Source organism: Meles meles, chromosome 4 (genome assembly GCF_922984935.1).
Source record: "Meles meles chromosome 4, mMelMel3.1 paternal haplotype, whole genome shotgun sequence".
Classification (NCBI taxonomy): domain Eukaryota; kingdom Metazoa; phylum Chordata; class Mammalia; order Carnivora; family Mustelidae; genus Meles; species Meles meles.
In genome coordinates, this window is record NC_060069.1 from 62,778,309 (window position 1) to 62,795,720 (window position 17,412).

Genomic DNA, 17,412 nt, shown 5'->3' on the forward strand with positions numbered 1-17,412 from the left:
ATTTATATTTTTGAGCATGGTATTCTCAGTAGTTCTAGCATTTAGTGAACAGCAAGGCCTTGTTGAATTAATAAATGGAATTAATAGTAAAATACCTAGATAAGTATTTTTGAAGTGGCACTAACCTCTAATTTACAGATTAGAAAGACAGTAAGATAGGAAATGCAAGAAACAAAACGTCACCCAACCCACTGGCATTAGTCCCACAGCTAGGGTCTGAGTAATAGCAAAGGATTAAATAACCATTTTTTTGTGAGATAAAATATATTTTGCTTCTGCTTCTGTTTATTGGTTTAAAATAAGATCATTCTTTTCACTTCAACTTTTTTTCTTTTTAATCTCATTTTATTCTCTTCCTATTAGTGAAAGTACTACTCAAGGGGTCATTACTTTGGTTAAAAAATAAAATTCAAAATGGCTGTAACCAGGTTTTATTGCTTACTAATTTATGGCATTTACCATCTCTGGCAATTTTGGGGGAAAAAATTATTTTTTCTGAATTTTGGGGTTCTTTTTTTTTAAGATTTTATTTATTTATTTGACCAACAGAGATCACAAGTAGGCAAAGAAGCAGGCAGAGAGGCAGGCAAAGAGAGAGGAGGAAGCAGGCTCCCTGCTGAGCAAGAGAGCTGGATGCAGGGCTCAATCCCAGGACCCTGGAATCATGACCTGAGCGGAAGGCAGGGGCTTTAACCCACTGAGCCACCCAGGCGCTCCTGAATGGGTGTTTTTAACTGAAAAATAGGAAATGATCAGCAGATCAGAAAAATTATACAGAGAACACCAAAGAAAATAATGGAACCTTCCATACATGCCCTTGGAGAGTATGGTAGAGTAAGAGAGATGGCTTTGAGCAGGAAAGCCCTGGGTAAAACCACCAGTTCCCACAATTATTATGTATGTTGTGAAGATCAGAACTAAGCACCAAGTATATTAAATGTCTGATATGATGAATGATTAGTATTCATTTAAAAAATTATTCTTTTTAAAACTTTACTTATTTTTATTTGAGAAAAAGAGATGGTGAGCAAGAGAGAGAGAATGCACATGAATGGGTGGGGAGGAGCAGCAGAGGGAGAGGGAGAAGCAGACTCCCCGTTGAGAAGGGAGACTGATGTGGGACTCCATCCCAGAACCCTGGGATCATGACCTGAGCCGAAGGCAAAGGCTTAACCAACTAACCCAGGCAGGTTCCCCCATTTAAAAATTCTTAAAGGCAGTATCTTTGCGTTTGTAATGTCTGCTTGGCAGAGAAATATATTTCAAATTGATCAATTCCAAAAATGCTGGTGTGAGCTATATCTCCACTTCCACCCCACGACCCCCACCAATTGTAGCACAAGGCAGATCCCAGTTCCTATAAGAAAAAGGAAGAACAGCATAAAAGACTAAGTTGGTTTTCCAGGATCAAGCAGTCAACAATGTTATCAAAGCACAGGAAAAGATACACAACACAATTATCACACAGGATTTGGAAGGCAGAAGAAAGGAAACCATACTCTTCAGCAATGGTTGCCTACAGACAGGTAGGCAGATGGCAGAAAGGAGAGTCAGAGTTTCTCAGAGAACTCTTGGAGGCGCCTGGTACTGTCACTGAAGCTTTTCTTTTAGTTCTGGTAATTCTTGATTCCATAAATGTTAGTGGAAGCTTCCCTGACCCTTAATATCTCAGTCACTTCCAATGAACATGTAAGCCTCTAATTCTTTCTATCGAAGCTGTTCTTACTTTGAATTACTAGACTGTCTTCTAGTCTTTTCATTAAAACTTGTCTGATTGGGACAGATTGAAAGGAAATACTAGAATCCCACCATATATAATTTGAGAGTATGTTGTTACTTTTTATTAGGATTGTATCAATTGTATATTATATTTAGCTCTAACTATTCCTATTTCCATTTCATCCTATGGTCCTTATAACTTTAAAAGTTGATGCCATTTCAATATTGTTATAAATTCACAGCCTCCATTTTATTTTTTGGTCCATGAGATGAAAATGTTACAGAGTTGTGACCTTGGTAAACAGACTGGATAAACAATACAACCAAATGTAGTGGCTGGCAAACCATGGAGGCCCTTTTTGTGGCCATGGAGAAGGAACGACATTTGTATCCCTTTCCTCCTCAACTAGAGTAACTCGAGGAAGCTGTTATTTGAACAAAATATTACCCGGGGGGGGGGGTCCAGGAATAAATATGTGCTGTACACAACCGTGTCTGTGAGTTCTCAGTCCTTTCTACCTGTGCCATCTCAGTATGTTATACCTGCTGCATATTTGTGTGTGTGTGGTAGAGAGATCAACGTTCTTATTATAAGAATAAGATGTTTTTCCTAATAACCTAGATACTGGAAAATACAACGATTTCTGGATTTTCTCTAGTAAATATGATCTATACTTCAATCAAGTACTTTAGTTTCATTATGTAGCAAAATTTTATGTGATGTAGTGGGTCCAAAGAAAATACTGAGCATGATCTTTTCTCTTAATTCTCTTTGTATCACATTAAATCAACAAGATATTTATATACATGGAAATGCTAAAATATGTTCTACTGATAGAAAAAATAGGTGATAAAAGAGAGAGAAACAAAGGCTAAAATGTTTAGTATGGTTTCATGGAGAATTTAAATTTTATTATTTTTCTTCCCTTGCTGGAATAATCATTTCAATAATTATTTTTAAAGAGAATCAAAAGCTGACTCCCATTAGTTTATAAATACCTACTCAATTAGCATTTCCATTATCTTAGAAATCTGCCTATTTATCTTCTCTGACTAAACCAATTAAAAGAAAGATTCTTTCTTTCTTGACTTCTGGAAGTTAGTGACTGGTAGGGTAACTTTATCAGTGGCCTTTTAAGGTTTAAGCCCCTATCTCTAAAGTCTCAGTTTAGTGATTCCTTCTCTATACTATGCTGTTATTTATGTAAAAACATTTCTAACTACGATATATGAGATTTAGCAGACAAATGTTTCCCCTTTTTTAACTGCATTTAAGATTTGCGGAAACTAAAAAGAGTAGACATTTTATTTGGGGATAAGATAACTTTATTGATTCAGACAATAGGACATACCTTTTTTTTCCAGAAGTAGGGATAGACTTGCTGCCTCATGAAACACTTTTGCAAACTTTAGAGCTAGGGTATATGACTGTCAATGTAGAACACATGAAACTTAACAAGCCCTTATGAAAATTGAGTCTTTTAGTACCCGGCTAGATTTGCACCAAAATCTAACCAAATTTATTGGTGACTTCTGAGAAAATAATTTGATCAAACATATGTGGCATTACCTAGTAGGAAGAATAATGGTTTAGAGAAAACAAGATAGGTTCAAATCTATTAATGCTACATGGTAACTATTCCTAAGTTTCAGGTTTTTTAACCTGTATAGAGTGGCTAATAGGACTGATACTGCAATATTGTTAGAAGTGTTATAGATAATAAATGAAAATGTACAGCACAGTGCCTGGTACAAAGTAAATACTCCTCTGTGAGGAATATGGTTATGATTCTTATTCATAATGTTATCAAATATATCATAAAATCACAACTCACAGACTGGCAATGTGTCTTATTTTGCAAGTATGACAACAGTAATTTTTCTCACCTTGTATAGAAAGAAGCCTCAAACCTGAAACACATTTTTATAAAATTTAGAGTTGTGCACACATGAATTTCTATTTCGATCCTAGCAGACTGAGTTTTCGACCAATTAGCCTGATAAAGTAGTTGTTGTCAATTGAAATTTTTTCAAACAAGTGTTTCAATGTCTAATCAAGCTGCAGTGAACATTATCTGTCAAAATAGGATATGTTCTTTGTTTCAATATTAACAAAATGAGCTATTAAAAAAAGAGGCTTGGATTGCAGTATATTAATTTTTGTTTTAATTCGGGAGATTTTTGCTCCTTTTAGAAGTAGAAACTAAAATATGAGAGGGATACATAATTATGAAGCTAATGTATATGTTTATCATAAAAAAGTAATAGAGAATGTATATAATGATCAGCATTATAAAGATTTTTTACATGAGCCAGGTCTTCAATCCACTTCTGGAAATTTTACATTGTGTAGATTATAAAACTGTATTCATACATAGATTCTTTTGTGCAAGTGACCTCTACAAAAAATATTTTAAAAGCATTATGGTAATTCTTAATAACTAGTTATTTTTTCATAGTCTAAAGAAATCAGAGGCATTGCTGATAGAATTAATGACAAGAGAAACAATGGTGGGATTTTAGCTCCATTCAGACCACCCACACCTCGCTAAAAGAAATAGTACAACCCGAACAAAGTACTTATTATCCCAATCAAACTCTGAACATGAGGTTCAGTACTTATACAGTTAGTACTTATACAGCTAACTCTAATTAAAACACCATGAAAATTGTATAATGAAATCACTTTATTCTAAAATGTGTTTCTTTGCAGGGGGAGAGAGGTTAGATTTCAAACTCTTAAAAGCCTTTTTTTTTAAGATTTTATTTATTTATTCGACAGAGAGAGATCACAAGTAGGCAGAGAGGCAGGCAGAGAGAGAGGGAGAAGCAGGCTCCCTGCTGAGCAGAGAGCCTGATGTGGGGCTGGATCCCAGGACCCTGAGATCATATCCTGAGCCAAAGGCAGAGGCTTAACCCACTGAGCCACTCAGGCACTCCCCCATTTTTTTTTTTTTTTTTTAAGATTTTATTTATTTACTTGAGAAAGAAAGAATGTGAGCAGGGGGAGGGGCATGGGGAGAGTCAGAATTCCCGCTGAGCAGGGAGCCCAATCTGGGGCTCTATCCCAAGACCCTGGGATCACATCCTGAGGCAAAGGCAGATGATAAACTAACTGAGCCACCCAGGTGCCCCTCAAGCTCTTAAAATTCTTTAAATCAAATGTATATAGAATAGATATCTAGAAACCTGATCACAGAGTATCTGGGAAGTGTGTTTTTTAATAGTTCTGTCTAATGTCATTGCTTGTCTAAGTGTAAACTAGTTCTAAGATCTTTCAAAAGCAAAGTTTTGGAAGCTTATGTGTTTGAAAAGTACTTTTAATGGATTGCTTGCTTTGTTTATTCTTGGCTCAAGGCAGAAGCATCTTGACATTTACATTGCTATTTTCCTGCCTTCAAGGATGCTAACAAAAGATTGTCTTGGCTTAGATTAGCTTGAAATTGTCCTCTGAACTTCTTCCAGGCCATTCCAACTATCTCAGAAAAGAATTCCTTTTTTATGAACATGCTCCCACAGTTTTTATAAGAACACAAAACCAGAGACCGCCCCCTCCCCGCACTGCGCCACCAAAAGGTATAAGCAGATATACACACTGTCCTTCAATTTACAAAGAAGTTTGTGTTCCCAAACCTCCTGATTAAGGCCATTGTTTAGAACTCACATGTATCCCGAAAGAAATAATATTATAAATGTAGGTGCTTCCATGGCACCCACAGACTATGTAACCATGATACAGCTAAAATACCACATATTTAGAAAGAACAAGAGGACAATATTATAGTATAACCAGTAGTTTTGTTTTAAGCATAATAATCAGCCTTTAATTTATTCCAAATGATGGTGCTTGAGGATGTTCACTTTCCTAGAGCTCCATTTCTGCCAAGCAGCTAGCATTCAACATTGGCTCATGCTTGTTTCCTTCTCAGTTCCCCACAACCTCAAGTCAAAACCACTGCATTGGGCTCAGTTGGTTAAGTGTCTGACTCTTGGTTTTGGCTCAGATCAGGATCTCAGGGTCTTGAGATCCAGCATCCCCCACCTCCACACTCAGCAGGGAGTCTGAAGATTTTCTCCTTTTGCCCCATACTACCCTCTCTCTTTCTCTCTCTCTCAAATAAAAATAAATTTAGAAAATTACTGCAATATGGATACAATGAGAGTATTACTGAATCTTTTCCCCAAAGCCACACCAAATTTCTGATCCTTTGGTAAAATCATTTTCTAATCCCAAATAATCAGTTAATAGTGCAGCAATGCATATGTCTATCTGTCTGTCTATATTTATGTGTATTTCATAATGGGGAGGGAAGGAAAACCTTATTAGCTTCTGCTGTTTAAATCCTGGCTCTAAATATGTAGAGACTAAACATGGGATCCTACCCAGATAACCTCTTCCAGTGTATGAACATGAGGCCATGGTGCTGTATTTCACACTCATACATTGCAGCTGTCTAGTAATAGAAAATCTTTGCCAATCACATTTTTGCTGAGAGCGTTTTAACATCCCATGGTTTCCTATTTGTACACTAAAAGTTTAAAATCAAAGATCTTTCTATGTCTGTACAACTTAGTGCAGTCACTTAAAATAAAGGAGATAGCAGCAGTTAGTGCTTTCCTGTTTTTAGGACACTGATTTATTGATTTTATTGATTTATTTTAAAGATTTTCTTTCTTTATTTAAGAGAGAATGAGAGTGAGACAGTCCAAGCCGGGAGTGGGGGGAAGAGGGAGAGGAAGAAGCAGGTTCCTCTCTGAGCAGGGAACCAAATGCAGGGCTCAATCCCAGGACCCTGGGATCATGACCTGAGCTGAAAGCAAACTCTTAACTGACTGAGCCACCCACAGTGCCCCTATATTTAAGACTATTTATCCTGGTATAGGAGTAAGTGAAGAAAAGAGGTACAGAGAGAACAGTAGCCTTAAGAACTCATGCCCTTTAAGGATTCTAAAAATTTGTGACAAGGCCTAACATTTTAGGGAACTTTTCTAAAATAAGCTAGGAAGAATGCATATTCTATAAGATATTAAATTTCAAGCATGAAATGCCTGGTGCCAAATCTAAAAAGCCATTCAAACTTCAAAACTTCAAAACTTAAAAGGGAGAATCTGCCCCCAAAGACTATGCTGCTTGCAATAGTGTTTCCTGAACAATACAAAAATGTGGTTTGATAGAAGGCCTTCCTACCAGAGAATGTTTGTCCTTTAGTGTGCCCACATTTATTTTGGAAGCTAACACATTTTAAATATTATACTTACTCTTTTTTTAAAACTGTATGTTTAATTCTATCACTTCCCAAACTTTTTATTTTCTGTGGGATCTTGTAATTCCTCAATACACAAGCTTTTAGCGAATGTTTAAGGGAAAGGAATGTATAATAAAAAATGAGAGAAAAATTTCACTGTATTGATCCTGGGGAAAGAGAAGTGTGTTACTGAATTTTTAAATATTTTTCCTTTGGATAAAAGAGATATGAGGAAGAAGTTTTGGGATCCAGAATATTATCAAAGTCAGAAGTAAAAACAACAGAATGGAATAAAAGTTACTTTTGGGGGTAATATTTGTATAGAATTCTAGAGCTTATAAATTATCTTCTCACATTTTATCCTCATGTTATCCCAGTATTTTATATAAATTTATCTTAATATGAATAGACCTTTGAGTTTTTCTATTTTGTTGAGAAACTGAGTTTCAGAGTTACTCTTTAGCTTGCTCTAGGCCATGCAAAGTTTTCTATTCAAACCCACACTTACTTTTATAAATCCTAAATCTTTTTATAAATTCCAAACAATATCATTGTTGCATGATGGTTTTAGTTCTGAAAGCTATTCTGTGAACGAGTGTGCTGTTGATAGTAAAAGGCAATATTAAAGTATGTTATATGTCAAAAGAAGAAAGGCAATTCAATAGAGAAAGGATAGTATTTTCAACAATTAGTACTGGAACTACTAGATATCCACGTGCAAAAATAATGTACCTGGATATTTACCTTGCACTATTCACAAAAATTAACTCAAAATGGATCATTGACCTTGTATAAAATGAAAAAATATGAAACTCCTAGAACACAACATAGGAGAAAATCTGGGTGACCTTGGGTTTGATGATGAACTTTTAGATTCAACACTAAAAGCACAATGTATTTAGAGAAAAAATTTGATAAGTTGGATTTCATTAAAATTAAAACTTCTTCTTCATAAAAGAGACTGATGAGAGAACAAAAAGACCACAGTCTGGGAGAAAACACTGCAATATACATATTCAATAAAAGACTCCTATCCAAAATATAAGAAGAACCTTTAAAACTGAACAACAAGAAAACCAACAACTTAAGAAGAGTCAAAGATCTGATAAGACACTTCACCAAAGAAGATACATAGATGGAAAATAAGCATATGGAAAAATTCTCAATATCATAGTTCATTACAGAACTGCAATTAAAGTAATGAGATACCAAAACTCATCTATTAGAATGGCTAAAACCCAGAATAGCAACAACAAATGCCAGTGAGGATATGGAGCAACCAAAAGTTTGATTCATTGCTTGATGGACTGCAAAATGGTACAACCACTTTGGAAAACAGTTTGGCAGTTTCTTATAAAGCTAAACACAGGCTAATCCAGCAGTTGTGGTCCTTGGTACTTACCAAAATCAGTTGAAAGTGTACATCTACACAAAGACCTGCACAGGAATATATATGGCAGCTTTTGTTGTAGTTGCCAAAGTTTAAAGAAACCAAGTGCCCTTTAAGAGGTAAATAGATAAGCAAACTGTGGTATATCCATACAATGAAACATTGTTCGGTGATAAAAATAAATTAATATAGAAAAGACTTAATCACATTGCTAATTGAGGAAGCCAATCTGAAAAGGTTAAACACTGTATGATCAAATGATAGTATATTCTGGAAAAGGAAAAACTGTGGAGACATGAAAAAGGCCAGTGGTTGCTGGAGGCTCAGGCAGGAAGGAGGGAGAGACAGAAGGTACAGAAGGTGAAACATAGATTTTTAGGGTGTGGAACTATTCTGTATGACAAAGTAATGGTGGACACATATCATTGTACACTTATCAAAAGCCAGAGAATGTAAAATACAAAGAGAAATCCTAATATAAACTATGAACTGTGCTAATATATTAATGGTACTATTAATAGTACTAATATGTTAATGTTGGCTCATCAACTGTAACACACTATACATCAAATGTACCGCACTATAGCAAGGATAATAGGAATAATAGGGAAACTGTGCTTTGTGGGTGGGGGAACTGTGTGTGTGTGTGTGTGTGTGTGTGTGTGTGAGAGAGAGAGAAGGGTTATATGAAAACTGTACTTTCTGCTCAATTCTTCTCTAAACTTAAAACTGCTCTAAAAAAGACTTTCTTTCTTTCTTCCCTTTAAAATATATATATATATATAGTAGTAGAGAATGAATAGGTTCACTGGGTCAGACTGCTTACTCTGCCTCTGCAGAATGATAACCAAAGGGAGTTAAATAGAATCCAACAACAAAACAGATGCCGCAAGCTCCCATCTCCAGACAATGCCAGTTCCCAGGAGTAGTAGAGCAGTACATATCCGAGTCATAGTAAAGGAAGAGGAGATATGAAAGAGTCCGAATTTTTAAGAAAATGCAATGAGTCAAATTTTACATAGTGGGATTTTGACAGTAGTAATGTTTTTGAGAAGCTTTGTAGTTTCTAACCTACTTTTCCTTACATGATCCCTGATCATATACATTGTTTCATCTGCTCCCACTGTGTACTAACCTCAGTATCTCTGGAACACTCTGCAGCTTTTCATTATATCATGGCAATCAGCCACTGTATTGTTTCCTGTTCCCCTCCCACAAGATTAGAAGAATTCCCTGATTATAGAGGGGAGGCTTAATACTGTGAGTGCCCACTGAATCAGATTCTTAGAGCTAAAAGGGAGTTTAGAAATTACTATTATCAACAAATGATCATAGAATCACCCTAAGACCCAGCGACACCAAGTGCCTTAACTAAGTGGCTGGAGACATGGACAGAGAGGAGGTGCTTGCCACTACTCACCCCTGCTTCATCCGCCCAGGCCCAGGGGAATCCTAAAAGACAACCTGAAATAAGAGTCTCAAAGCCACTAACTCCCTAAATTCAGTAATTCTTCCTTAGTATTGTCTCCCAAATCAGCCCTTTGCTCTTCATTACTGACCCGAATATGCTCAGTCAGGTTCTCAGCACACCAAGCAATTCTCACAATGAGTCTTCCCAAAGATTTCTGTTCTCTTCCAGCTCCAGGGCACCCAATCTGGAGCATGAGCGAAATCTTCCTAATGATGCAGAATTCTCCATGGCTTCTTTTGTGTAAGAAATAAAGTTCAAACCTCTCCACAGAGAATTTAAACTACTCCACAATTTGATTCCTTCATAATTCTCCTTAATTATGATCCTAATAGCCATCCAAACTATTCCACTTCTTGTTCTCTACTCCCCAAATGATGCACAACCTCTCTTTTGTGTCTTTCTTCACATCATCTTCTCCTGGAAGTGCTTCCTTTCTTAGACAGTTTGGGAGACTATAACAGAATATTACAGACTTGGTGGCTTATAAACAATCCAAACTTCTTTTTCACAATTCTGGAGGATGAAAGGTGTAAGATCAAAGTCCTGACAGATTTGGCATTTGGTGAGGGTCCATTTCCTGGTCCACAGACGTCTTGTCTTCACAAGATAGGAAACGGCAAAGGAGAGCTCTTGAGTCTCTTTTATAATGACTCTAATCCCACTCATGAAGAAAGGTAGAGACTCCCAAAGGTCCTACCACTGAATATCATCCCACTAAGGATCACACTTCAACATACAAGTTTTGGGGGAAGAAAATAATTCAGTCTATAGCACTCCCTAATTTAATGAACATCCTACCATTCCCTTAAGCCCAGATAAATATCCCTCATCCCCTGAAAAGCCATTTTTATCCATCACAGGATAATAATTTCTCACTTCACTGAATCCCAACAATACTTCTTCCCTGTGTATTCATTAGGAAATTTCATAAGTATTCTTCAAAATTTTTTACTCATGATTTATATCGTTTACATCTTAAACTCCTTAAATGTAGGGATCTTATATTGCCAGTTTCCATCAATATGCATGCACAGAGCAGTGTCCAATGAGGGTTTATTTATGAGAAAATACATTTTACATGCAACATTGTAGGATTTCAAAATTTTTGAATCTTCTGATGCTGAATTATGAAGAAAATTTCTTCACATGTTCCAAAAATAATGTTTCAGTGTTTAGCAACACTTTGGTTGAGGCAGTATCCTTTGGGACATGATCCAAATTCTAAATGAAATATTTAGTTTTATACAACGAATTTCTGTCAACAACTTTCTTGAAAAGCAAATTACTTTTGACTTCCTCCTTGTATATTTGATGAGAATTGTCATAACACCATCAGGTTGAAGAGTGAGATTCTTACATGAATAACATCTCTAAAGGTTATTTAATGATAGAAAAAATGAATCTTGTTCACCAAATGTTCTTTTATACACTGTAATTAACAATTTTATCTTAACTCCATATGGTTATCATTGTAACCAATTTTTCCATTTTCTTTAACTGAATATGATCTTGTCACCCATTTTTTTTTTAAGATTTTATTTATTTATTTGACAGAGAGAGATCACAAGTAGACAGAGAGGCAGGCAGAGAGAGAGAGAGAGGGAAGCAGGCTCGCCGCTGAGCAGAGAGCCCGATGCGGGACTCGATCCCAGGACCCTGAGATCATGACCTGAGCCGAAGGCAGCGGCTTAACCCACTGAGCCACCCAGGCGCCCCTTGTCACCCATTTTTGTACTTTGAACATTTCCTGCCCCATAAAGGAAGAGCTTAAAAGAATTGGGAGTAGAAATTCTACTGTAATTTTGATATTTCTTCTTCAAGAATATTTAAAAAATATGAATTTTCTACTAAGAGAAAACATGAAGTAGGATGACTTGTTATCTATTTCAGGAATGAAGTAAAAATTCAGATCAACTTATCTTGAGATAAAGGTCAGTCAGATAAATCAAAATGAAGCAATCTATTTGCATCTATCTATTTAAATCTATTTGCTGTTGGCATATATATGAATTAATAGGGCCAAAGAGAATAATGGCATACATGTATTTCTTCAATAATTGTAGCAATAGTTAAAGTAATGCCAAAATATTGAACCATACGCTTTCAATTCTAAAGTCTGTTATGAGTTAGAACATTATCATAATCAACACTTTAAAGCTTGCACACTGGGATACGAGTTATACTGTAATCATATCACTAACAGGAAAAAGGATCACTTTCTTAATCACTGTTAACTCAGGAAAAAAATGTTTCCTTTTCCACTCAAAATGTATGATAAATAAATATTATTGAAGTGGTAATGCAAAGTTCTCTGGACATATACCTCAGACCATAGGGATCTTCTATATCTAAAGTAAGTGCCAAGGAAGGCAAATGGTGAAACTATTTACTATATCATAATATATAAAACTGTATTCTTAATGTATAATTTTTATTAATTTTTGAATTTTTCATAAATTAGAAGTGAGGAAAATTTTTATATTCTAAAAATATAATTTACCTATTCTGATTAAGACTTCTTAATAATGTTGAATTTAATAATGTGGCTTAGTTGTTTCTTTAGCTGTTATTAGATCTACCATACACTTTACTTTACTTAGTTACCTTGTTTATTCTGTTTCTCCATCCCACCTCTGTAATATAACCTTATCAGAGCAGGTGTTATTAACTTGAGGCAATTTCTATGTTTGTGGCGCTTACCACAGTGTCTTAACAATATCTATTGTAATAAATTAACATTTTCCAAAGTCTTATAATGCAAATCAAAGTGTTAGAAGAAATGATATAAGGATTTTAAATGAGAATTTGAGTTTAAAATCATAACAGAAAATAACCAAATATCAGAACTAAGAAAGATTTTTTTATTTTAAACAGGTCTCATTCTACTATCTCATTCTATAAATGTAGAAGTTAAGATACAGAAAGATCAAGTGTTTTGTGAGATCACAGAATGTTGGTACTGAAGGCCACCTGAAACCTCATACAGTCAAAATATTTAGAGCTACTTAGCCTTTGTTTGAATACATGCAGTGACAGTGAGTTTACTACTCTATAAAAGCATCATATCTACTCTTAAGAACATTATTTGTCAGAAAATTTTTTCTTATATGTAATGAAATATGTATTCCTATGCTTCAATTCTTTTTTAATTTTTTTTTCTTCTTCTTTTTTTTTTTTTAAGATTTCATTTATGTAACAGAGAGAAACACAGCGAGAGAGGGAACACAAACAGAGGGAATGGGAGAAGGAGAAGCAGGCTTCCCGCCGAGCAGGGAGCCCAGTGCGGGGCTGGAATTCACGACCCTGGGATCATGACCTGAGCCAAAGGCAGCCCCTTAATGACTGAGCCACCCAGGCACCCCTCTCTCTTGTTTTTTAATATTACTTATGCACCACACGCAGTGCTCCATGCAATACTTGCCCTCCTTAATACCCACCACCAGACTCACCCTTCCCCCCACCTCCCTCCCTTGCCAAACCCTCAGTTTCTCAGAGTCCACAATCTCTCATGGTTCATCTCCTCCTCTGATTTTCTCTAATTCACTTTTCCTTTCCTTCTCCTAATGTTCTCCATGTTATTCCTTATGCTCCACAAGTAAGTGAAACTATATGATAATTGACTTTCCCTGCTTGATTTATTTCACTCAGCATAATCTCCTCCAGACCCATCCATACTGATAACAAAAGTTGGGTATTCATCCTTTCTGATGGAGGTGTAATATTCTATTGTATATATGAACTATATGTTCTTTATTCATTTGTTTGTTGAAGGGCATCTTGGCTCTTTCCACAGTTGGGCGATTGTGGCCATTATTGCTATGAACATTGGGGTACATATGGCCCTTCTTTCACTGAATCTGTATCTTTGGGGTAAATATTCAGTAGTTCAACTGCAGAGTCATAGTAGCTCTATTTTTAATTTCTTAAGGAATCTCCACACTGTTTTCCAAAGTGGCTGCACCAACTTGCATTCCCACCAACAGTGTAAGAGGGTTCCCTTTTCTCTACATCCTCTCCAACACTTGCTGTTTCTTGTCTTGTTAATTTTGGCCATTCTAACTGGTATAAGGTGGTATCTCAATGTGGTTTTGATTTGAATTTCCCTGATGACTAATGATGGTGAACGTTTTTTCATGTGTCTGTTAGCTATTTGTATGTCTTCTTTGGAGAAGTGTCTGTTCATGTCTTCTGCCCATTTTTTGACATGATTATCTGTTTTGTGTGTGTTGAGTTTGAGGAGTGCTTTATAGATCCTGGATATCAGCCCTTTGTAGTGTCATTTGTGAATATCGTCTCCCATTTCATGGGTTGCCTCTTTGTTTTGTTGACTGTTTCCTTTGCTTTGCAGAAGCTTTTTATCTTGATGCAGCCCCAAAAGTTCATTTTTGCTTTTGTTTCCTTTGCCTTTGGAGACGCGTCTTGAAAGAAGTTGCTGTGAGGGATGTTGAAGAGATTACTGCCTGTGTTCTCCTTTAGAATTCTGATAGATTCCTGCCTCATATTGAGGTCTTTTATCCATTTTGAGCTTATCTTTCTATATCGTGTAAGGGAATGGTTGAGTTTCATTCTTCTATACATAGTTGTCCAATTTTCCCAGCACCATTTATTGAAGAGATTACCTTTTTTCCACTGGATATTTTTTCCTGTTTTGTTGAAGATTATTTGATCACATTGTTGCAGGTACATATCTGGACTCTCTGCTCTCTTCCACTGGTCTGTGTGTCTGTTTTTGTGCTAATACCATGCTGTCTTCTTGATCACAGCTTTGTAGAAAAATTTGAAATCAGGCAACGTGATGCCCCTAGCTTTTTCTTTTTCAACATTTCCTTAGCAGTTTGGGGTCTTTTCTGGTTCCATACAAATTTCAGGATTGTTTGTTCCAGCACTTTGAAAAATGCCAGTGGAATTTTGATTGGGATTTTTGATCCATGCTTCAATTATTTAGTCCTAGTTGTGTCCTTAGGTCAAGCACAGTATCATTACTCCAGAGTATTTTTAATGTTGTATGTTATATATGTATACACACAAACACATAAAGTGTTTGTAGTGCAAAAGTCTAAATTTGAAGTCCTTTATGAATGAGAGTTCTGGGCCAAATAGTTTCCTGCCTCATTCTTTGTTCAATACCTCTTTGCCTCCTTCCTTTTTTCACATTCTCACATGCATACACACACATGAGACATAAACACACACATATATTAAATTGTTATACACATACACACATTATATATGCATCTATTACATAGAAAGGCATGTGTACTTATATTTTGTGTATTGTAGAAAAATAAAAACTTAAATAAGAATACGTAAAATATATTAGAATCTTTCAAACTCCATTTTCCCTCTTTAATGTCTACTATATCAGGGACTATAAAATAAAAACCATGTTATACTCCTCTCATCCTCTAAAAACCAAAATTGAATCCCCCTTCCATATCAAAATGGATTTATTAAAATATTAAAATTGTTAAAATGTTTCTAGGAATCACTCTCTTATCCTCCAACTAATATTTCTAATCTCTTGGCCATTTCCAGATTCATCTAAATCCCACTCTCCCCAGAATATTAAACTTATTTAGCTCTATCTTGACAGGTAGCCTCTAGAACTAGATGCAATACTCTAGATGTGGTCTTACTATGAAGAATAGTGTAGACTTGTCTCTTGATTCATTCAAAAAAGTATTTTTCCCAATACAACCTATAATTCCATTTGGTTTTCCCATAGCCATCTCATGTCTGACTCATATTGAGCTTAATGTCAAATAAAATTCCTAGTCATTTTCTATATGACGTTGCCAAGCCAATTTCCTTTATTCTATACTCACACAGTTGAAATTTCCTTTGGGTAAGAGAATGGTCCTCAAAGTGTACATATAATAATTACTCATATAACTACACATAATATCTACATTAAAAATAGTGTCATTTTCACAGAAGGTACACATTCTGGAAGTTAAACATAAAAATTTAATTGAGGGGCATAAACAAATAAAGGTTGAGACACATATCTTACCTATAAAAACCTGGTGGCACTTGCTGTACAAGGAAGTTCTTCTCCATGTCTTGGAGAATGTCATTCAGCATTCGGACACGGATGGGAATTCTCTCCTTGGGATCATTAGCAGGACGCATCTCATCTGACTGGAAGAGTTCAGCACTCTCTCGTAGGCGTGAGGCCAGAGCTAGCAGTTGAGTGTTGGGTTGATCACCTGGTGGAGATAAATCAGTCCATCTCAGAAGAGACATCTTCAAAGGAGCAAAATAATCATTCTGCAATCATGATGTCAAAAAGGAACATCAGTTAAAATTTTATAATTAAATTTATAATTTATAGTTAAATTATAGTATTAATCCCACAAAAAATATTCTAAATATTATATTCTGCTGAGTATTATATTTACTGCTACCACTACTACTAGTAATAATAATTACTACTAATAATAATAATACTAGTAAATAAGTACTGATTGGGAGACTGCTCTGTTCCAGACACTGTATTGAGTACTTTAAGTACTTATCTTACTTAATATTCACCAATGTTTGCATTGTCATGTCTATTTCAGAGCATCTGAGAATTAATTAAGACAAGCAAATTGTACTAGGTCATCAAGCAAATAAATGTCAGGCCAAAATAAGAATCCTGATCTTTCAGACTCAAAAATCCATGCTTTTCATGACATATCCTATATTTCTGTGTGTGGGGGGAAAAAAGATTGTAAAAGAAGTTATCTTCTCTTCTGAGAGCATGAGATATGTTACTCTGTTGTGATATGTCCACGGGCTCCTTTGTTTTACTCAAAATCTCCTGTAATTTGAAGCTGAAATATATATTTGACTTGAAAGCACACTGAAAACTATCCTATGTAATGTTTGCATTGCTTGGTTTTGCTTTTGGGATGATTTTTGTTTGTTATGCTTTGTTCCTATTTGTTTGTATAACTTACTGGAAGTCATAATTTTTATATGAATGGTGGCAGCAAAAACAGGACATTCCTTTAACTAAGAGTAAGGCAGCCTTAGTACAGTGATAATGGCCACCAGAAACTGTAGCCAGACCACCTGAGTTCAAATCCCTGCTATACCACTTAGTAGCTGTGTGATGTTGGGCAAATTACTGAGCTTCAGTATCCTAATTTATAAAATGAATAAGATAATAGCATCTGCTTCATAGATTATGAGGGCTGAATGATGAATATTTTATAAAGTGTTATAAAAAGTATTCCCTACAGTTAGGCAGTTTCCAGCTGATGTGACTTACCATCTTGTTTAAAAAGCAATCCTTTGTTATACCAGGAGAGGGGCATTCCCTCACCATCTTCTTCCCAATATTCCCCACCATTTGAGTCATTCTCTGGGTGAAGCAACAGTTGGTGGTGTTGTTCTCAGGAAATTAGGCACAACCGAATCCATCAAGGTCAGAAACTCAATACAGACTTGACACTATGTCAAGTCGAGGTGAGGAAATGAACATGGGCCTGATGGCTGTCCTGGCAGCCAGCCTAAACTGGCTGTCCTGAGAGCTGGGCATTGATAGAAGCAAATGGAGTGATGAGGAGGCCATTTGGGACCTTTGGCTGGGGAAGTCT

At 35.8% G+C, this 17,412-nt stretch overlaps 1 protein-coding gene across 3 annotated transcripts in view; it reads right to left on the minus strand.

The window, feature by feature from the left end:
- The window catches only part of NAALADL2 (N-acetylated alpha-linked acidic dipeptidase like 2), a 1,427,879-nt gene that overhangs the window by 34,682 nt on the left and 1,375,785 nt on the right, over positions 1–17,412 (minus strand). For all 3 annotated transcript variants that reach the window (XM_046003219.1, XM_046003220.1, XM_046003218.1), the window contains one exon: positions 15,840–16,035. In XM_046003219.1, coding sequence (XP_045859175.1) covers positions 15,840–16,035 — 196 coding nt within the window. The remainder of the gene's footprint in view (positions 1–15,839; positions 16,036–17,412) is intronic.